We start from the raw sequence: 22,870 nt of genomic DNA, 5'->3' as shown, positions 1-22,870 counted from the left end.
TAAGTATATTATGAGTTGATCTCAATTGAAAAATTAATCTTTTTGGGTTTAACGTATTTTTCTGCTTAATATAAAACAATTGACAATTCCAATGGTTCTACACCCTACTTTTTTGTTCACAAAATTCTAATTGCACGTAGCACCAACTTAGTTATCACATGTTTATTGGATTAAAGAACACCATCCTAAAAACATCGGTGGTAGTTGCAGCGCTAAAACTATCTAATCAGTAGGTCCACTTCAGTGCGACCATCACTTCTTACTTGGTTTTGAATAAATGAAAGTTATAATACTTAAAATTTCGTCTTTTTGATTTTGAATAAATGAAAGTTAAATCTTTAAATTTCTTCTTTTCTTTCAGAGAATCTAGAACAATAAAGCAAAGAAATGGATGTTGTTTCAGTTATAGTAACCACGGGAAAATACTTTGTGGACCCAATCAAAAAACATTGCGGCTATCTGTTTCACTACAATAGCAATATCAAGAATCTTGAAGATCGAATTGGGAACCTTCATGCCAAGATAGATGGGGTGCATTTAAAAATTGAAGCAGCAAAAAGGAACGGACAGGTAATCTTACCTGTGGTTGAGAGGTGGGTAGAAAAGGCACGCAACATCTTTGATGAAGATGCCGAAGCAAATAAGAAGGGCTTAGATGGATGGTGTCCACGTTATTCCTTGAGTAGGAAAGCTAAGAAGAAGACTCTGGAAATTGATGTACTACTAAACGATGGACAATTTAGTGAAGTGTCCTCTCCTCCTCCTCCGCTGGGAATAGGATCTTCATCCATAAAAGGTATTATGGATTTTGAGTCAAGAACAAAAATGAGGAAAGAAGTTTTAGAGGCACTAAGAGCTGACAAGGTCAATATGACTGCCATATGCGGTATGGGGGGGATAGGGAAAACAACAATGGCAAAAGAGGTAGCGAAAAGAGCAAAAGATGATAAGTTATTTGATGAAGTAGTGATGGTGGTGGTGTCCCAGAATCAAGACTTGAGAAATATTCAAGTTCACATTGCGGAGATGCTAGGTCTGCAACTCGTTGAAGAGAATCCACTTGTGAGAGCAGAACGATTAAATAATAGACTATCAATGGATAGTAAGAGTGTTCTTGTAATATTGGATGATGTGTGGGATGCACTTGATTTAGAGGCTGTTGGAATTCCTTATGGAGGTCAACACAATAGATGCAAAATCTTGTTGACATCACGAAGTGAAGAAGCCTGCACTCAAATGAAAACTCAGAAGATTTTTCTAATCAAAGTCCTATCTGAAGAAGAAGCATGGAATCTTTTCAGGGAGATGGCAGGTAATTGTATCGATACTCCCGGTCTACATCCAATAGCTAAAGAGGTTGCAAAGGAATGTGGAGGTCTACCTGTAGCTATTGTAACTGTTGGAAGAGCCCTAGAAAACAAAAGTGAATTTGAGTGGAGTGCTGCACTTCAACAGCTTAAAAATGCTATCCCAAAAAATATTTCCGGTCTTGATTCAAAGGTGTATTCCAGCATAGAGCTTAGTTATAGTTACTTAAAAAGTGATGAGGCCAAGTCATGCTTTTTGCTATGCTGTTTATTTCCGGAAGATTATGATATTCTCATTGAAGATTTAGTGAGGTATGGGGTGGGGCAAAGGTTGTTTGCAAAGATTGATACTGTGGCAGAAGCAAGAAATAGAGTCCATGCAATGGTTAAGAATCTCAAAAGATCATTTCTACTGTTGGGTAGTGAGAAAGGAGAAGAACATGTCAAAATGCATGATGTTGTACGGGATGTTGCAATATCAATTGCAGAAAATAAAGGTTTTCTGGTTCGATGTAAGGAAATAATGGAAGAATGGCCAGAAAAAGACTCATGCGAGCGTTATACTGCAATTTCGCTTGTAACTAAAGAATTGAAAAGGCATCCCGATGGCTTGGAGTGTCCTAAACTTGAGCTTTTGCAGCTAGTATGTAAGACGCTCCCATTGAATCTATTTAAAGGGATGAAAGGATTAAAGGTTTTGTCTCTGTTTGGTACTTCCTTTCCATCACTACCACAATCAATCAATGTCCTTCAAAACCTTCGGACCCTGCAATTTGTTAATTGTGAGCTAACAGATGTGTCAGCAATTGGAGCACTTACGAAACTAGAAATTCTTAGCTTTTCTGCTTCTAAAATTAGGAAGTTGCCTGGAGAAATAGGAAATCTTAATTATCTAAAGTTGTTAGATTTGACAGGATGCTCTGATCTTGAAGGAATTCCAGCTGGTCTCCTATCGAGTTTATCTCACCTAGAAGAGTTGTTCATGATTGGAGTACCCCTTAAAATTTGGGAACCTATGGAAGGCAACAAAGAAGAAGAGGAAGAGGAAGTGAACACAAGCCTTGCGGAACTTATGTCTTTGTCCCACCATTTGATGGCTTTAAAAATTAATATACCAAATATTAAGGTCTTGCCAAAAGACTTGGCCTTCAAATATGGAACGATAAAATTTCAGATAGTTGCAAGTGCTTATAAGCAAGAGAGATGGGGTAATTTCAGGGAATATTTATTTAAAAATTTGTTGGGAATTGCAGGATATGACGTAAGTGATATTACGAAGAGTCGAACGCTTCTTCAACTTTTAAAGAAGTCTGAAATTTTAATGTTGGGAAATATAAAAGATTTAAAAAACATTGTGTACGAGTTAGACAAAGAGGGTTTTCAATGCTTGAAGGTTCTAGAAGTTCGGTGGAATAATGTAGAATATGTAATGGATGCCACATCAGATCAGAATCCTCATGCTGCCTTCCCTACCCTGGAGTCATTGAAACTGATGGATTTGCCTAATTTAAAAGAGATATATCATCTCCAATTCCCAGAGAGATCCTTTAGTGGTATTCACTCACAACTTGCTTGTTTTGGCAAACTAAGATCAATTTCGCTCTACTCTTGCAAATGTTTGAAAATTGTGTTTTCATTGTCCATAGCGAGATGTTTGGTTCAACTCCAAGAGTTAGATATAAGGTTGTGTAATGATATGGAAGAATGTTTTCACATGGAAGGAGAAGATGAGAAGGAACTTGATATGATCATGTTTCCGCAATTAACATCTATACATCTAGGCTATCTTCCAATACTCATTGGCTTTTGTACCGGCGTGGGTCCCATTGAGCTTGTCCAACCATCCTTGAATCGAGAGGTATGTATGATTCTCTCTCTCTCTCTCTCTCTCTCTCTCTCTCTCTCTAAAATTACTATTATTTAATAAATTGTTGTGTAGTTAACTTAAAGCATTCAAAAGCTCGTTGTTTTATGTTTATCAAATTGATTTATCAATTTTTTAACATTTCGTTCTAGTCTGGATTTGATGCTAATAAAACTAAAAAAGTTGAACGCTGATGCTAATAATAATTTGATGGATTCATTAGGCTGGAAGGATCGGCACTAATGAAGTGACCAATCTTGAAAAGCTCAAGATGACAGACATTCAACAACATACTGGCCCATTTCCTGAATCAACACCCATTATCTCTCATAAACTCTTCTCATCCAACACCATCTTGTGGGCACTGAATTTAGAAAATCTTAAATTGAATAAAGCTGATTCACTAGAAGTGGTATTTGATCTTGAAGGATTGAAGGCCAACAAAGATCACCAGAGAATTGCAGTACTTGCTCAGTTGAAAACTTTAGAGGTAAAAAATTTATTTGAGTTGACATACGTGTGGAAGAATGTTCCGCTAGGAATTCAAGGCTTTCAAAAACTAACATCCATTGAAGTAAGTAACTGTCATCGTCTAAGATATTTATTCCCAACTTCTATTGCAAAACTGCTTGTGGAACTTCAAAGCATTAAGATAGAAGGATGTGACGCAATTGAAAACATTGTTCAAAGAGATGGAGAAGAAGAGGCAACGGATATCATCCTATTCCCTAAAGTTAGTTCCTTGATACTACGAGAGTTGCCAAATATGATGAGTTTCTGTATCAAAGCTTATTCTTTTGAATGGCCATCCATTGAGGAGATTTATTTGGATTGTTGTCCCAAATTGAAAACAATTGGTTCAGAAATTCAGAGCCCAAGAAAGTCAAAGAAAATCAATAGGGAATTGGATTCAAGACCCAATGAGCATGAACTTGGGTCCCCTGGTTTTCATTGGCGATGCCTTGAGTGTGTACCACGTCACAAAAATTATGGTCTGATGGCTGTGTCAGACCAAGGCACCACCAATAAATCCCAAAGAAGCTACTCTGTGAAGGAAAAGGTACGTACAAGTTCTAGATTTATGCACTTATCCCGGTGGACTATGGTCACCGACTGTCATATAGATATCCAATCAATCAATTGTTGGCCATAACCTTAATGCATTCAACACAGTTAGATAATAAAAAGACATTGATTGCTTTTCTATTTAGTCATCCATTAATCTGTTTATACTTTATACCATCTTTTTCTCTAAAAAAAAAACAAATAATAATTGAAAAGAAGTTATTTTTTTACTTGTTTATCAGTACTTAATTTTTTGTAGGGTACTTTGAGTAAGCCGAATGATCCAAAATTTGGTGATAGCAACAACCCCTCAGAGATATGGTCTCTTTTTCCATCTCATATAATTGAGTGCCTAAAGAATCTAGAATCGATTGAATTGGTTAATGTCCCTTCACCGGAAGTTATATTTCAACTTGAGGAATTAAATGTTGAGGAAAGTCTCATGGCACCAGTACTTGATCAGTTAAGGAACTTGATTCTATATGAATTAGATAATCTGATGCACATATGGAAGAAGGGTCCAGAAAGGATCACGGGCTTTGGAAATATGAGATTTTTAAATGTTGATAAATGCAATAGTCTAACATATTTGTTCTCGCCATCCATAGCAAAATTGCTTGTGATGTTAGAGGAAATAAGAGTTACTCACTGTGGAAAAATTGAAGAAATCCTGGCAAGAGTAAGAGAAGAAGAGGAAGATAAGGATGTTCTATTCCACAAAGTGAACTTAATCTTGCTAAGTGACTTACCAAATTTGAAGTGCTTTTGCAATGAAGCCAATGCTTTAGAGTGGCCAACGCTGAAGAAAATAATTGTAGAGGGATGTCCTAGTTTAAGCACGTTTATTCCATCTAATCTAAACACACCTAAGCTAGAGGGAGTATATGAAAGAAGAACGTGTCATTGGAAGGGAGAGCTGAATTCCACCATAGAGCACATCTACAAAGGAAAGGTATGGCACATTCTCACCACAAATATCTCACTAATGGGTGAATTTTAACTCTTTTGTATAAACCATCGCACTATATAATTTGCAAATACTTTAAGCTTTATTAATTAGTAGAAAAATTAGACCCCAGTTTTATTAAAAAGAAAATAAATAAATAAATAAAGGAAGGTTGTGAGAGACCGAGAAATTAGGGTGCTCTCAAAAAAGAGATTTGGGTGCTTTTTCAAGACACCTTTTTTTTTTGGGTAAGTAGTGTGGAGTCGCCACTTATTTTTTATACAAAAAAATAAGAAAAAATTAAATACAACTTTACATGACTAAAATGTTCCATTATCATTAATTGAATAAAAAAGTACAAACTTGATAGATTGAATATTACAAGGCTTTGGGATCCTAGTTACAATCTACCAAAAAATTACATGGCTTTTTGTCCTAGTTACAATCTACCCAAAATAAAAAAATAATAATAATAAAAAAAAAAAGATAAAGCCTAGGTCTACCTATCCAAAGACACTAAATTCGGAGGCTAGGTTACGGAATGGGAAGGTTTTAGGCACCCATTCCGCCCAGATAGAGTCTAGTCTTTTAGACTCTCGTGACCAATGTACCCCATTATGCATGACACGAATGATATGTTGTGCACAAGAAAATAATAAATCACATAAGTCTATTTATGAATATGCCCTCTTTTTTAGTGTCTTTGGATAGGTCTACCTATCCAAAGACACTAAATTCGGAGGCTAGGTTACGGAATGGGAAGGTTTTAGGCACCCATTCCGCCCAGATAGAGTCTAGTCTTTTAGACTCTTGTGACCAATGTACCCCATTATGCATGACACGAATGATATGTTGTGCACAAGAAAATAATAAATCATATAAGTCTATTTATGAATATGCCCTCTTTTTTGTTAAAAATTCAGATTTGTGTTGTGATAAAAAATTGAATTTGGTTTTAAAAAAATCAGATCTGTTTTTGTATGTATAGAAAAAAAAAGTAGTTTTGGAGAAAAAAAAAATTCAGATCTATGTTCATTAAATGAAACAAAATCTTTAGATTTAAAAAGATCAGATCTATTTTTTGAGAACTAAAAAAATTTGCTTTTGGTTTGCATTAAAAAGAATTAGACCTGTTTTTTTATGAGAAAATTTAGATTTGTAGAGAATTAGAAAAGTTAGATCTGTTTTTTATATGAAAGAAAATAAGAAAAAGATTTTTAGAAGAGGGTTAATTCATAATATAAACCTATGCTACATGCATCAAACAAAACCAACAAGACTACTCGTGACTCTTTTTTATTTCAAAATCTTCTTTGTTAAAAAAATTAGATCTACATTTAAAGAAAATATAGATCAGTTTTTTGGATCTAAAAAATTTCAAATTTGCATCTAATGACGATGCAAATCAGTTTTTTGATTAGGAAAAGATACGACAACAAGCAGATTTTTTAAATAAAAAATAGATCTTAACAATAAAAACATCATAAACACATTCTAATAAAGAAAGTTTCAATAACACACGAGATGAACATTGCAAAATCAAAACTAAACAAATATTGATTCATGCATCACAAAATTAAAAGAGATAGAAGAAAAGAAAAGCTACCTCTTGCATGGACGTACTTTTTTTCTCAAGAGAATATTTTAGGATTCAAAGAAATTTATGTAAGTGTCTTTGAAACCTAAAAATCCTTGCTTATAAAAAAGAAATTCTTAAGACTAAAGCCTCCAAAATCTTTTTTAACATAAGAGAGAGAATTTCAGAAAGGGGGGTCAGAAAGATGAGAAATCTAAGAGCGTGAAAAAGTGTGTTGAATTTTGAGATCCAGTTCCTATTTTTAGAGGCTGGGAGACTCGAAAAAATAGGTTAGACGATTAGAATATGATTCGGGATGCGTCATTCCACTAAAAAATCGAAAAGAATGTGTTTTATCGTCACTTGAACACCGTCGAGCCAAAACCCTAATGTGTGCCATTCGGCACTTTTGGATGCCAATCGCGCTTTTGAGTTCGAGTGCGTTTTGGACTCTGTTTTTAGGCTTTCTTGAGCTGGGACTTGCACTTAGACGTGTTTTTAATCCGTATTTTAAAATTTAAACTCTTTTCTAGATAATTCAGGTCTCTTCAGCAACAATTATCTTGTAGATAAATACTCTAAAATAAATCTTCATAAAGTCTAGATTATCCACAATTTTATTGTTATCCAATTATCCCTTTTATTCCCATGCAAGCAATCCTATTTTTGACACTAACTATCAACCAATCACAAAATTATTTAATTAATTTTAATTGTTTAACCAATCAGAATTAATTTAAATTAATCATGCGTGGCTGATTCTACCTAGACACAATACATGCTAACCATGCAAACTTGATCATGCGATATCTTTCGATCCGACGGTCCAATTTGGAAATCGGGTATTCCGTCACGACCGTTAGAATCTTAAGATCATTTTTATGATATGCAATGAATGAATTAATGTATGTAATGCAATCATGAATTTTGGGTACATGGATGGTCACTCTAACCATCTTCCTTGATTAAATCATGGATGCAAAATTGAGTGTTTACAAGGCAAAACACAATTTACATATATGAAAACAAAATGTCTTGAAAAACAATAACATTTTCACTTACAATCAAATATAGTAGCAACAATCATTTTTCCAATAGCAAATGTTATGATTACTTAAATCACAAATATATTTTATTCTTACAGGAAAAGCAAGCGAATCCAAGGGAAACGATTTCGTACCGTACCAGCCGGTACGGCCGAAATATCTCGTTCCAGCGACCAAATCAGTACAGGTGACCCTCCCATTTCGTACTGATTTCTATGCTGGACTGTTTCGAGTGATTTCAGCCATTTCGGGGCGTTTCGATCATTCTGGCCAAAATCATTTAAGAACAGGTATTACCTCTTTGAAACTAATGTTTGCTTGCAAAAACCCAGAGATCCATGACACTGAGACAACGACGAAGTTCCGACGAAGCCTTCCTCTGCATCATGGCCTCGTTCTGTTAATTTGCATCTCTCATACCAGACTTTTTTTTTTTTGTCTTCTCCTCTTCTCCGCTCATGAACACCAGAGACCAAACTTCTCAGTTCTGAGCATTTGGCTTCTCAGTGTATTTTCAAAACGTGTGGGATGTGTTTATTCTTTTTGAAAGTAACATGTGGTTTTGAGCATTTGGCTTCTCAAGGCATTGAATTCTATTAAGAATTCACGTGACAGTTAGGTGGGATGTTTGACCTTTTACACTTGTTTGAAGGTTTTTTCTTTTTTTTTTTTTTAATTTTTAATTTAATATAATGATTAGATAAGGCCAAAATGGCCATATACCACCTTTTTTGGAAATTTTTAGCAAAAAAACACTGTTTCGGAAATAAATGGCAAAGTACCACTTTTTCCAGAACTCGAGTTTCAGAAACTCGAGTTCCTCATCAGTTTTGCCACCGTGGCACTGCTGAGTTGGATTTGTGCAATTAAAAAAAATTATGTGGTACTCGATCTTGGTAAACTCGAGTACCATTTACAAAATACTCGAGTATACCAAGCTCGAGTACATTTTATAAATAAAATGCGAAAAAAAAAAATTACACAATACTCGAGTTTAAACTCGAGTACTGTGTAAATTTTTTGTTTTTTTTTTTGTTTGGGGATAAACAAAAAATAAACATAAAGATAAAAATAAGTATTTTTTTATGTTTTTATTTATTTAAATAAAAACATTGTAAAATATAGGATTTTAATTTTGAAATATGAATTTAATTTCTACATTAATTAAAATTGTTCATTGTTTTCTCATAAAAATTGTTCATTGTTTTACGTATAAACAATTTCTACGATTTTGCATAAAATTATTTTCTGTTCAGCATTATTTATGAAATTGTTCGCTCTCTTTTTTGCATAAATTATTTTATGTTCACTATTTAAAAAATTGTTCACTGTTTTCTCATAAAACACCTAGTGAAATCGTGTTTTCTAAATTTAAACGCCAAATCTAAATGCTTTTTCATGTTTGAATTTCACAATAATCGAATATATTTTTCTGCATTGATAAAATCTGTTTCTACATAAAAAATAAAAAAAAAATTTCCCTCTGCACATCATATTTATTGTATATTCAAATCTTCTTACGGCATTCATAAAATCTGTTTTTGCATTAATTAAAACTATTCACTGTTTTCTTATAAAAATTGTTCACTGTTTTTTGCATAAACAATTTCTACGATTTTGCATAAAATTATTTTCTGTTCAGCATTATTTAAGAAATCGTTCACTCTCATACAATAAATATGATGTGCAGAGGGAAAATTTTACACAATACTCGAGTTTGGTAAACTCGAGTATTGTGTAATTTTTTTTTTTTTTTTGTTTAGGGATAAACAACAAATAAACATAAAAATAAAAATAAGTATTTTTTTATGTTTTTATTTATTTAAATAGAAGCATTGTAAAATATTGAGATTTTAATTTAGAAATATGAATTTAATTTCTACATTAATTAAAATTGTTCATTCTTTTCTCATAAAAATTGTTCACTATTTTCCGTATAAACAATTTCTACGATTTTGCATAAAATTATTTTCTGTTCAGCATTATTTATGAAATTGTTCGCTCTCTTTTTTGCATAAATTATTTTCTGTTCACTATTTAAAAAATTATTCACTGTTTTCTCATAAAACACCTAGTGAAATCGTGTTTTCTAAATTTAAACGTCAAATCTGAATGCTTTTTTATGTTTGAATTTCACAATAATCGAAAATATTTTTCTGCATTGATAAAATCTGTTTCTACATTAATAAAATTTTCCCTCTGCATATCATATTTACTATATATTCAAATCTGCTTACCGCATTCATAAAATCTGTTTTTTGCATTAATTAAAACAGTTTAATGTTTTCTTATAAAAATTGTTCACTGTTTTCTATATAAACAATTTCTATGATTTTGCATAAAGTTATTTTCTATTCAAAATTATTTATGAAATTGTTCGCTCTCTTTTTTACATAAATTATTTTCTATTCACTATTTAAAAAATTGTTCACTGTTTTCCCATAAAACACCTAATGAAATTGTGTTTTCTAAATTTAAATGCCAAATCTGAATGTTTTTTCATGTTTGAATTTCACAATAATCGAATATATTTTTATCCATTGATAAAATCTGTTTCTACATTAATAAAATTTTTCCTCTGCACATCATATTTACTGTATATTCAAATCTGCTTACCGCATTCATAAAATCTGTTTTTTGCATTAATTAAAACTGTTCACAGTTTTCTCATAAAAATTGTTCACTGTTTTCTGCATAAACAATTTCTACGATTTTGCATAAAATTATTTTCTGTTCAGCATTATTTAAGAAATCGTTCCCTCTCTTTTTTGTATAAATTATTTTCTGTTCACTATTTAAAAATTGTTCACTATTTTCTCATAAAACACCTAGTGAAATCGTATTTTCTAAATTTAAACGCCAAATCTGAATGCATTTTCATGTTTGAATTTCACAATAATCGAATATATTTTTCTGCATTGATAAAATCTGTTTCTACATTAATAAAATTTTCCCTCTGCACATCACATTTACTGTATATTCAAATCTGCTTACCGCATTCATAAAATCTGTTTTTTGCATTAATTAAAACTGTTCACTGTTTTCTTATAAAAATTGTTCACTGTTTTCTGCATAAACTATTTCCAGCATTTTGCATAAAATTATTTTCTGTTCAGCATGATTTAAGAAATCGTTCACTCCCTTTTCTGCGTGAATTATTCTCTGTTCGCTGTTTAAAAAATTGTTCGCTATTTTCCCATAAAACACCTAATGAAATCGTGTTTTCTAAATTTAAACGCCAAATCTGAATGCATTTTCATGTTTAAATTTCACAATAATTGAATATATTTTTCTACATTGATAAAATCTGTTTCTACATTAATAAAATTTTCCCTCTGCACATCATATTTACTGTATATTCAAATCTGCTTATTACATTCATAAAATCTGTTTTCTGCATTAATTAAAACTGTTCACTGTTTTCTGCATAAACTATTTCAAGCATTCTGCATAAAATTATTTTTTGTTCTGCATTATTTAAAAAATTGTTCACTCTCTTTTCTGCGTAAATTATTTTATGTTCACTGTTTAAAAAATTGTTCACTGCTTTCTCATAAAACACCTAGTGAAATCATATTTTCTAAATTTAAACGCCAAATCTGAATGCTTTTTCATGTTTAAATTTCACAATAATTGAATATATTTTTCTGCATTGATAACTGCGCCAATGCTAAAAACAATTTATGCAGAAAAGAGTGAATAATTTTTATGAGAAAATAGTGAACAGTTTTAATTGATGCAGAAAACAGATTTTATGAATGCGGTAAGCAGCTTCGAAAATATGGTAAACATGATGTGTAGAGAGCAAATTGTATTAACGTAGAAACAAATTTTATCAATGTTGATAAACAAATTCAATTATTGTGAAATACATGAAAAAGCATTCAGATTTGGCTTTTAAATTTAGAAAACACGATTTCACTAGGTGTTTTATGGTAAAACTGCGAACAATTTTTTAAATAGTGAACAGAGAATAATTTACACAGAAAAGAGAATGAACAATTTTTTAAATAATGCTGAACATAAAATAATTTTGTGCAGAATGCTAGAAATAGTTTATGCTGAAAACAGTGAACAATTTTTATAAGAAAATAGTGAACAATTTTAATTAATGCAGAAAATAGTTTTACTTAGTGAACAGTTCTACATTCAACTAATTCGAACTTTTTTACAAATTCGAATTTTTCGAGGCATTTACCATTAGGTGAATTGTACGAATCATTCATTTTTCTTTCATGGAGTTTGTCCATTATTCATATGGTTACATATTTTAAAAAAAAAAACAGAAAAACCATATTAGTGCAATAATTGCGCCAATGCTAAAAACAATTTATGCAGAAAAGAGTGAATAATTTTTATGAGAAAACAGTGAACAGTTTTAATTAATGCAAAAAATAGATTTTATGAATACGGTAAGCAGCTTTGAAAATACAGTAAACATAATGTGTAGAGAGCAAATTTTATTAACGTAGAAACAGATTTTATCAACGCAGAAAAACAAATTCGATTATTGTGAAATATATGAAAAAGCATTCAGATTTGGCATTTAAAATTAGAAAACACGATTTCACTAGATGTTTTATGGGAAAACAGTGAACAATTTTTTAAACAGTGAACAGAGAATAATTTACGCAGAAAAGAGAATGAAAATTTTTTTAAATAATACTGAACAGAAAATAATTTTGTGCAGAATGCTAGAAATAGTTTATGCTGAAAACAGTGAATAATTTTTATAAGAAAACAGTGAACAGTTTTAATTAATGCAGAAAATAGTTTTACTTAGTGAACAGTTCTACATTCAACTAATTCGAACTTTTTTACAAATTCGAATTTTTCGAGGCATTTACCATTAGGTGATTTGTACGAATCATTCATTTTTCTTTCATGGAGTTTGTCCATTATTCATATGATTACATATTTATAAAAAAAACACAAAAACCATATAAGTGCAATAACTGCGCCAATGTTAAAAACAATTTATGCAGAAAAGAGTGAATAATTTTTATGAGAAAACAGTGAACGGTTTTAATTAATGCAAAAAACAGATTTTATGAATGTGGTAAGCAACTTCGAAAATACAGTAAACATGATGTGTAGAGAGCTAATTTTATTAACGTAGAAACATATTTTATCAATGCAGAAAAACAAATTCGATTATTGTGAAATTTAAACATGAAAAAGCGTTCAGATTTGGCTTTTAAATTTAGAAAACATGATTTCACTAGGTGTTTTATGGGAAAACAGCGAAAAAATTTTTAAACAGCGAACAGAGAATAATTCACGCAGAAAAGAGAGTGAACAATTTTTTTAAATAATGCTGAACATAAAATAAATTTATGCAAAATGCTAGAAATAGTTTATGCAGAAAATAGTGAAAATTTTTTATAAGAAAACAGTGAACAATTTTAATTAATGCAAAAAACATATTTTATGAATGCGGTAAGCAGATTTAAATATACAGTAAATATGATGTGCAGAGGGAAAATTTTATTAATGTAGAAACAGATTTTATCAATGCAGAAAAATATATTCGATTATTGTGAAATTCAAACATGAAAAAGCATTCAGATTTGGCGTTTAAATTTAGAAAATATGATTTCACTAGGTGTTTTATGAGAAAACAGTGAACAATTTTTTAAATAGTGAACAGAAAATAATTTATGCAGAAAAGAGAATGAACGATTTCTTAAATAATGCTGAACAGAAAATAATTTTATGCAAAATCGTAGAAATTTTTTATGCAGAAAACAGTAAACAATTTTTATGAGAGAACAGTGAACAGTTTTAATTAATGCAAAAAACATATTTCATGAATGCGGTAAGCAGATTTGAATATACAGTAAATATGATGTGCAGAGGGAAAATTTGTTAATGTAGAAATATATTTTATCAATGCAGAAAAATATATTCGATTATTGTGAAATTCAAACATGAAAAAGCATTCAGATTTGGCGTTTAAATTTAGAAAACACAATTTCACTAGGTGTTTTATGAGAAAACAGTGAACAATTTTTTAAATAGTGAACAGAAAATAATTTATGCAAAAAAGGGTGCGAACAATTTCATAAATATTGCTGAACAGAAAATAATTTTCTGCAAAGTCATAGAAATTGTTTATACAGAAAACATTGGACAATTTTTATGAGAAAACAGTGAACAATTTTAATTAATGCAAAAAACAGATTTTATGAATGTGGCAAGTAGATTTGAATATACAGTAAATATGATGTGCAGAGGGAAAATTTTGTTAATGTAGAAACAGATTTTATCAATGCAGAAAAATATATTCGATTATTGTGAAATTCAAACATGAAAAAGCATTCAGATTTGGCGTTTAAATTTAGAAAACACAATTTCACTAAGTGTTTTATGAGAAAACTGTGAACAATTTTTTAAATAGTGAACAACAAATAATTTATGCGAAAAAGAGAGCGAACAATTTCATAAATAATGCTGAACAGAAAATAATTGTCAATAATCCCAACAACCAAAAAAAAAAAAAAGTTATAAGGAACTCGAGTTTATTAAACTCGAGTTCCTTACAAGGTACTCGAGCTCACCAGGCTCGAGTACCTTAGAAAAAAAAAAAGTTATAAGGAACTCGAGTTTATTAAACTCGAGTTCCTTACAAGGTACTCGAGCTCACCAAGCTCGAGTACCTTAGAAAAAAAAAAGCATTTTTTAATGGCCCAATTCCACCTTAGCAGCGCCACGGTGGCAAAACTCCTAGGAACTCGAGTTTAAGAAACTCGAGTTCCATAAAAAGTGGTATTCTCCTATATAGTTCCAAAACAGTGTTTTTTTACAAAATATTTCAAAAATTCGTGGTATTGGGCCATTTTGGTGCTTATATATATATAGATATATAAATATATATATATATATATTTATATAAATATATATATATATATAAGGCACACCATTTGAAGCACTTGTTAAGAACTGTTTTTGTGGTCAACAATTATCTACAGTTTGGTAGAATTAGAAATACCACATTGTTTTGAAAGATCACTTTTCCTTTTCTTTTATTTAAGAAAGAAAGATGCTAATTTGAAGTAGAACTAGTTGTATTATGTAGGCTTAATGATAAAAGTGATTCTATATATGATTCAATTGCAGTGATTTTCAAAATCTAGGTATGTGGCTTTCTTTTGATCTACTACAATATAATATACTAATACCGTGATTTCCTAACCAATGTTTTCATAACTCAATGCATTGGTAGTGTTGTGGTGCACATTGAATAAGACTCAAATAAGAATCACAACGAACACTATATAAGTTGTCTGCAAGCAAGCTTCTGACCATCCATTCAATCAAAAATTATTCAATTGCCCTTATGTTTATACTTATTACCAACTAAATCTCTTAACCATCCTCAGCACACTTGCAAAAATAAAAATAAAAATAAAAGACACAATCACAATGCAACTTGACTCTAATTATCAAGTTATTGGACAATTGAAACCAATCTATTTACCATACTCAATTGGCATTAAAAAAAAAGTATTTAATGAACAATGAGTCCAATGCATCTTGTTCAATATAAAGATATATATATTGTTAATTATTAGACAATTGGTTGTGCACTAACTTCTTGTGAGCTAATAGTTTTCATTCTTATGTTTTTGGCTTCTCTAAGACCTTTATATCTCATTTTCAGAGTATTTTAATGATAGTTTTATAAAATATAAAAAATCACATTTGGTATAACATAATATTGTTAATTTTTCTCTAATTTTATATTTATATTATAAGAACAAAACATCACATTCTAGAAATTAAGTTAAAATCTTTAAAAGAGTATTCACTAATCAAAATCATTATGGTTTAAATTTCCCTTTTCCTCATCATATATAGAAGTATAAAAGTGATGAAAATAGTCCCATTTAACTCACTATAAATCTAATTTCTCAATTACATTTATATAATAACAGGTTATATCAACTACATGATGTTCAACCTCAAGTTAGTAAGAGAATATGACGTTGGGATATATGAAGAAGGAAGCAGTTTCACTAAGCTTATGAGAAACACATCTTAAGCTGTGCTCATTCCAAACAGGACCTTAAATTGTTTTCATTTTGTGCCTTATATGCTTTTCTTTTGGCTATATAACTAGATATCTTATGCTATTTGTATATGTATTCCGAGAGCACCATTGTCTGATAATACTCTTCTTGTTTTTGTCTATGTTCAATCTTTTATCCATAGGACTCCAGATTTGAAAAACTTCTAAGCGTGTTTATTAGCTCTATGTATGCTCAAGTAAATACACTCATATTCATACTAGTTTATCTTCTTGATGATTTGATAGTTACTAAGTTTCTTTGAACTAGAAACAAGTTATATTTAATAGGATCAATATCTTAAATTCCTTTCTCTTTTCTTTTTTTGGTTATGCCTTTCATATATTTCCATGCCCAGACTTTTAGGCTATTTTTTTCTTCTTTTTTTGACACATTGAAAAAAATATTATTAATGAAGAGAGCTGTACAGAGAGTAAAACCAAACTTCCTCAGCGCATTTCAGCATACAAAATTGACTTTCCACTAAAACCAAACGATACAACCAACCTACAAAATTATCATTGCCAATGAAATTGTGCACAGAAACATATTTACATGTTGAATATGAATAAAGAAAATCCAAACAACAAAAAAAAGGAACTCTTTCACCAATATATAATCTGATTCTGGTATACAAATCGATTACTGTAACCAACATTACAAATACTCTCCTATTTTCCTTCCTGGTTCTATTAAACAGCCAACATAATCAGATTATTGGATCAATAGTTTAAACATAAGAAATGAGAATAAATGACTTAGGTAAACATATGTGACAATAGAAGTGCCGATGGAGATCATATCAACAATGAAGAGAGATCTGCAACTTTCAATTTGGTAATCAATGTGACTAACGCATGAAAACTCAATCCCAAAGGAATTTAGGGTTAAAGTTCAACAGCAATCCACTAAATGGTGCCATAAAACTGCCTCATCTACAGTTACAAGAAGCCCAAGTTATGTACAAGCTGCATCAAAACTAGTACTAAGCCTTTTAAATGTTTGATTTGCTTCACCTAGCAAGAGGACAGTTTTTGCAGAATTTAAAAATAGTAATAATAATAATAATAATAATGGGAAGTTAATGAAAAGTAACCACTCTTTTTTTTCTTTTTCTTTTTTCGCAGACTCCCCCCAACCTCCATAAAAATTCCCAAGCAAGCTTAAATGCATAATGCTTTAAAGAAAATATACAAATACAACATTTACATGTAGGATTTGGTTTAGTCATGTTCGAAATATCTGAAAACATTCAGAAAAGTGCGATCTGGAAACAATAATCCTAATGCTATGGGAACACAAACTGGCTAATTATGGACAAAGAACATAAATTAAAATTTTATAATTGTGCGAGGCCTACATTCCTCAAAACAATTAGACTTACAGATTTACTACCATGTTACTGACAATATCAAAGTAGCTAAAGCATTTTAAAGCAATGCCAAGAAGAAATATTCTACCATGTGTAAGGATTATCCTAGCACTTCAAATCTAGCCTGTTTCAAAATTGAGTTCCATCTCATCATCATTCCTTCCTAGTAATGAGTGCTTGAACCATACTAGGAAAACAAATAACTGGGATCAAACCAGAATAAGAAATTACTTGGCGAAGGAATCCCTCAAGTGTTCCAAGCTTTCCTATGGCCATGGCCATTTGACCTATATAGTTTGCCACATTCCCAGAAGATCCTGATGAGCCAGGTGAGCCCTTGGCCAATGTCTCAGCCAGGGGTTGTTGCAATGCCTCCATGCCTTGTGACAGAGCATCTTCAGCCTGTTGGAATGACTGCTGCAAGCTGTAAATGCCTACCAATTGTTGCTCAGTTAAAGGCTCCTATTGATTCACAAGAAGCTGCACCATTTGGCAATTCAGTCAAAACCGTTACAAAATCATTTAAAAAAAATAAAGAAAAAAGAAGTGCTGCCAAGATAGAAACAAAGTACTAAAGATTTTAATTTTTGACACATGTTAAAACAGAATGGCTAAAAAGTGCTTTTTTTGTCACAACATCTACAATACATCCTTTCCAAAAATGGATGATGAGTAAGAAAGACACAATGTAGAAATCAGAACAGCTACTCAGAACTTCCTTTACTGTTAAGAAAAAACTTCCATTACTCGAAACATAAGAAAGTAGATAATATAGTCCTTATATTCATGTGCATAAACTCCCATGTAGGAATCAAGGAAAAACAAATAAGGAGGCAAAAGAGGAGGAAGGAAGAGAAGAGGAAGGGGAGGGGGGGGGGGGGGGGGGGGTTCATTTTTACAGACATCATTAAATATGCATGTGTGTGTGGTGCATCTTCCCCTATTAATGTCGTACATGTGTTATAAAAATGGTTAAGTGACTAAATTCATCATTGCCTAATAATTTAAACTTTTGGGACAAGTGGTACTATGTCAAACTATTAGAGCAGGTGGTCCTATGTTTAAACTTTTGTTTTCTCGATTACAAAAGCCACAATTTTAACAGGGCTAAATTCTAATCATGCCACAATTTAAAAAATTGATAATGAAGGGAACCTTTTGTAAAACCTAAGGGCAACTAACCTCACCTGGCAAAACCAGTTACTAGGTAATCCAGGGGCATTCACCCATGAAGGACTATAGAAAAAAATAGTTCAAAATCACAATAAAGAACAAATTAAAAAAATAACAAAATACGTTCAAAATTCAAAATAAAATCAGAAATAATAAATTCTGATTTAATTTGGTGCTCCTTGCATCAAAAGACACGCAATGACATTGACATACATGTTTATTAGAGAATTTCAATGTGAAAGAATTGGTTTTCCAACTTTGCACCTTTGGAGCATACCCCAATTAGGTCAAACAAAATATAAGTGGATCTACATGTGAAGTTGATTTCAGTTAGGGAAGCCAGCAACCAGTTTTAAGATTTTTTTTCTTTTTCTTTTTTAGTGAAGCTACAATGCAGGTATGAGTTCATCTAATGTAGTTTAGAAAAGAAACCTGAATGAGCTACAGAAACACCTTGACATGTTTAAAACCCTTTAAGGTGTCCATATCAAATTGTATGTTGAGCTTGCCTGAGGCTTATCATGCCATGCAACTGAGAATTTAAAAAAAATTTATCATAAACTTCAGTACCTTGCATATTTAAGCTACAACCATGTGGTTACATTTTTAAGGACCTTAACACAAAATGCTAAGAAATATGATTCTAAAGTTTTTAGAGATATTAATTCCGTGATTAGTTTTCCAAATCCAAGCATACAATCCATAAAGAATCAAAAGAAAAAGAAGTTTAAATACCATTTCCACTCATTAAATGGGATTAATATCCTGAGCTTAAGATGAATATGCCCTAAAAGAAAAAGTATTCATAGAAACATAAGAACAATATCCTAAGGCCTCACATTGAAATGGAAAAAGGATAAAAGGAGTACTGAACATAATTGAGTATAACATTGTCAAACCTGCTGGCGGGCTCACTGGAGCTCTTGCTCTAATTGAGTTAGCTTTAGGCGGCTACTCTCAAGTTGTTTCACATATGCCTAAATTTTTTTTTCCTATCGGCTTTTTCTGGCTGCTTCACAATTTTGAGCAAGCTGGCTTAATGTCCACAAAATTTTGATTTGAAAATTTTAGAATATGTATTATTTAAATCATATTGATCTGAAATTATGTGAATATACATTGTTTAAATCATTTTACCTTTTGATCCCCTGATTTCTCTTTTGATTTATCACTGGAATCAGAAGCCACAACAGCAGCCAATTGACCCCTTTCATGCTGCACAAGGACAAGGAAAGCACAAACTTAAAGTCACTGCTAAAGAGCAGCCAAGCTTTGCAATTAAACAGAAGGTTCTTACATGCAATATTAGTATTACTTTCACATGGAAACACCAAAAGCAAAGATAGTTCTCATTACAGAATTTTCATACGGATATGATGAAAGGGCATATTACTTTTCAGCATCAAACTTAGCTGCATTACTATGAGGTATTTATAGATGACAAAATTCTAGAAAGCTGAATAAGATACAAAAACAATGCGAGAGACATCACCCTTTGATTCTTGTCATCTGTTGAGGTATCAGTCCTGGGGCTTGCTTCTGCCACTGTGGACTCTCCCCAGTTCTCATGATGGCCACCAGATGTAGAAACCAGATTCAGCTGTGCTTCTTTTGTAGTGATAATGTCTGAGACCCCACTATAGCAGCAGATAGATTTATATCTGAAGATGCAAGTGACCAAATTCCACAACGCAGGAGAAAGGAGAAAAGACTTGGAAGTGCTTAGTATTGATTTTATTGAACTTGAAGTAAGTACCTGTTAATGAAATTGAAATAATTACCCTTATTTAAAGTAGCAAATTGAACTTCTGTACTTAGGGCCTGGCTACTTGACTTCATCTGTTTGTATAGTGGATCTATAAGCCAATAAAGTTATCAAATAGGGAGAGAAGATGATTAAGAAACTTGTGAAATTCAACATGAGAAATATGCATCCTAATATTATATCATGTTATGTTATTATATATTTCACACACACACACACACACACACAAAAAAAAAAAAAACCCTTAAGATTCATAATTCAAACAATTACATGCATGCCCAAATTGCAATCCAAGCAACTTATAAACCATGGAACAGTATTTTCAGTGATTGTAATTCCTACACTTCCTGTAATTATGCTTTTTCAGGCTCATACTTCAGGGGAAGTTTAAGAAAAGATGAATAAGAAAAATTTATGCAGAAGGTCAAAATGAATCCTAAAGGCAATATTTCTGAGCTCAGGTGAAAATAGTTACAAAGGAATTGATCCACAATAATCATCCTAAATTACCAGGCTATGAGGCCATAGGAATTTGTGGACATGATTATTGGGTTAAGTACATAGTTATGAGGAAAGCCACCAGGAAATTTATATATGTGTATATATATATATATATATAATATATTATTTACAACATACAATAGGGGCATTTTAGGACAATAATTGAGTTTCTCATTCTACATGGCAAAGAAAGGAGAGATTGGAAACAACGCTTTCTACTCAAGAATTTAGTAGGGAAAACTTGTTATGCACTTATTAAAGTTAAAGAAAAATAAAAAATGATGAATAGAAAAGAAATACTGTTTAAGTGGTAATTGAAAGAGCAACAACAAGATTAATCTAATCCGGTCAAAGGTTCAGTTTTGGCTACATACTTATACTTAGGTCCACATCTATGTGTAATCCAAGTGATTGCTCAAAAGTTCGGAATTCCGAAATTCAGGAACCTATGGTGTTTACTTTTGTGCCACTGAAAATAACAAGATCATCAAAATCATCAGTAATAAACTGCCGAAAAGAAAAAAAAGAACCATAAAAAGTATTTTAATCCATATTCATTAGGCAGGTACTAAAAGCTAAAAGTATTCTAAGAATACAACTAACATCCACAAAAACATGCATCCATAAAGAGCCTATATATGTTCAAAACATAATTGAACTTTCAAACACAATTTTCAGTTTCATAAAATCACCACAGTATAGACAATTAGAATTGAATGATTACTCGCGACTGAATTCATCAATCAACATTTGATCACAATTTTAACCTACTATTATACCCAAATTTTAAACTCAAATTAATTTGTAAAAGACGATTGTGAAAAGGAAATAATCCAGAAGAAAAGGTACGCCTACATAAATAGTGAGATGACACCTGAGCACTAGGATGATCTGATAAAACATTTTAACTAGGATAGTGAATCGAAATAATTGTGTTTGTAGACCAGGGAAATAATCAAAGATAGCAATTGTTTTACTCTTTTTTACCTGTTCACATATTATCGCACAAACATTGATTGAAACCCCCACACTTTCGCCCACTTAACTGTTCTGATTAATTTGAAATAAAATATATGCCTTGCCTAAACTATTAGAAAATATTCAGTCTGATATATGGAGAGCCATCCTTCACTGTTCTACTACCCATGAATCACCATCACCATGATAATCAAATTCACCACCATATCCCTCTCAAAATAAAACCCAAAAATCTTAAACCCCTTCACAAAACCAAACTAACCAGGAACTCCGAAGTCACAGACTGCAGTACAAGTATCTTCTCAAGCTAAGTCAAACTACCACTTACTTCATCACCTCCTATTCCATACCACAAGAGCAAAGATGCAACATTTACCAAAAATAAATAAATAAATACAAGCTAAAACTAAAACCCAGATCCAAAAAACGAACCAAACAACAGAATCAACCTGTGAACCTTAAAATTCACAAAAACAACATAGTTGTCCGTACACCCCACAAACTAAAAGCCCAATGAAAGACCCTCTAAACCCACAAACTTTTGAGAGCCCACAATCGGAGCAGATAGGAGAAAGGAAAAAAGAAATTCAAGAGCTCAGTATTAATTCAATAGCTAGGAGTAGGACCTGGCTACTTGAATTCATGTGGTTATATAAATCGTTCATGTTATTGTATATTTCCCAAAGTAACGCCTTAAGATTCATAATACATAGTATTACAAGTACATGAATGCATCACCTCTTGAGAGTTCCCGTGCTCATACAACGATTCCGTGGACCCTTCAAATTCAGAAACAAAGAAACAGAGAGAGAGAGAGAGTGAGAGAGAGGGTAGTCTCCCGACTAGTGTGTTTTGTTACCTATTAGCGAATAAAAAATTAATAAATAAAAGATTAATAAAAAATAATAAAAGTTCTTCTAAAGTGGCTAAATTAATTAATAAATAATACTGGCAAATTTTTTTTTTATAAATAACTATAAAAATATTAAACATGTAAGACTTTGCTAGAAAGTAGAAGTTGAGGCCTTTAGTAGTTCAGATTGTCCATGTTTTTATTAAAAAAATTCTAATATATATTAACTGATTTTTTTTCTTTATTATGTTTTTTTATATAGAATTTTCTTTTTTTTAATGTAGTCTAAGTTTTTTTTTTTTTTTTTTTGGATAAAAAACACACTGAAACTATTATTATAACAATATCACAGTAC

At 31.5% G+C, this 22,870-nt stretch overlaps 1 protein-coding gene and 1 long non-coding RNA gene across 10 annotated transcripts; one reads left to right on the top strand and one right to left on the bottom strand.

Annotated features, from left to right (window-relative positions):
• Positions 1-387: 387 nt before the first annotated feature.
• On the top strand, positions 388-7,995 carry LOC115951560 (disease resistance protein At4g27190-like). The gene is made up of 4 exons (XM_031068740.1): positions 388-3,165; positions 3,395-4,231; positions 4,496-5,188; positions 7,903-7,995. Exons 1-4 carry the CDS (start codon positions 388-390, stop codon positions 7,993-7,995), a joined length of 4,401 nt encoding a protein of 1,466 aa, XP_030924600.1.
• An 8,798-nt stretch (positions 7,996-16,793) lies between these two features.
• On the bottom strand, positions 16,794-22,492 carry LOC115951381. 9 transcript variants are annotated; one of them, XR_004083279.1, is made up of 5 exons: positions 20,200-22,492; positions 19,911-20,079; positions 19,556-19,633; positions 19,318-19,453; positions 16,794-17,725 (listed from the first exon to the last, which is right to left on the bottom strand). It is a non-coding gene; the product is annotated as an uncharacterized LOC115951381 (long non-coding RNA). The 9 variants fall into 9 exon arrangements; XR_004083277.1 differs by having other exon boundaries at positions 19,911-20,274; positions 21,059-22,492; XR_004083278.1 differs by having other exon boundaries at positions 19,911-20,274; positions 22,401-22,490.
• Positions 22,493-22,870: the final 378 nt, after the last annotated feature.

The sequence above is a fragment of the Quercus lobata genome, chromosome 7, assembly GCF_001633185.2.
Source record: "Quercus lobata isolate SW786 chromosome 7, ValleyOak3.0 Primary Assembly, whole genome shotgun sequence".
Classification (NCBI taxonomy): Eukaryota; Viridiplantae; Streptophyta; class Magnoliopsida; order Fagales; family Fagaceae; genus Quercus; species Quercus lobata.
The sequence above is the reverse complement of the archived record's forward strand: the minus strand, read 5'-3'. Positions and strand labels throughout refer to the sequence as shown.

Bases quoted from the DNA above. Each gene is read 5' to 3' on its own strand.
- LOC115951560 (XM_031068740.1), top strand. From the start codon at position 388: ATGGATGTTGTTTCAGTTATAGTAACCACGGGAAAATACTTTGTGGAC. The intron at 3,166-3,394 runs GTATGTATGATT...TGGATTCATTAG, and splicing joins AACCATCCTTGAATCGAGAG to GCTGGAAGGATCGGCACTAA. The intron at 4,232-4,495 runs GTACGTACAAGT...AATTTTTTGTAG, and splicing joins GCTACTCTGTGAAGGAAAAG to GGTACTTTGAGTAAGCCGAA.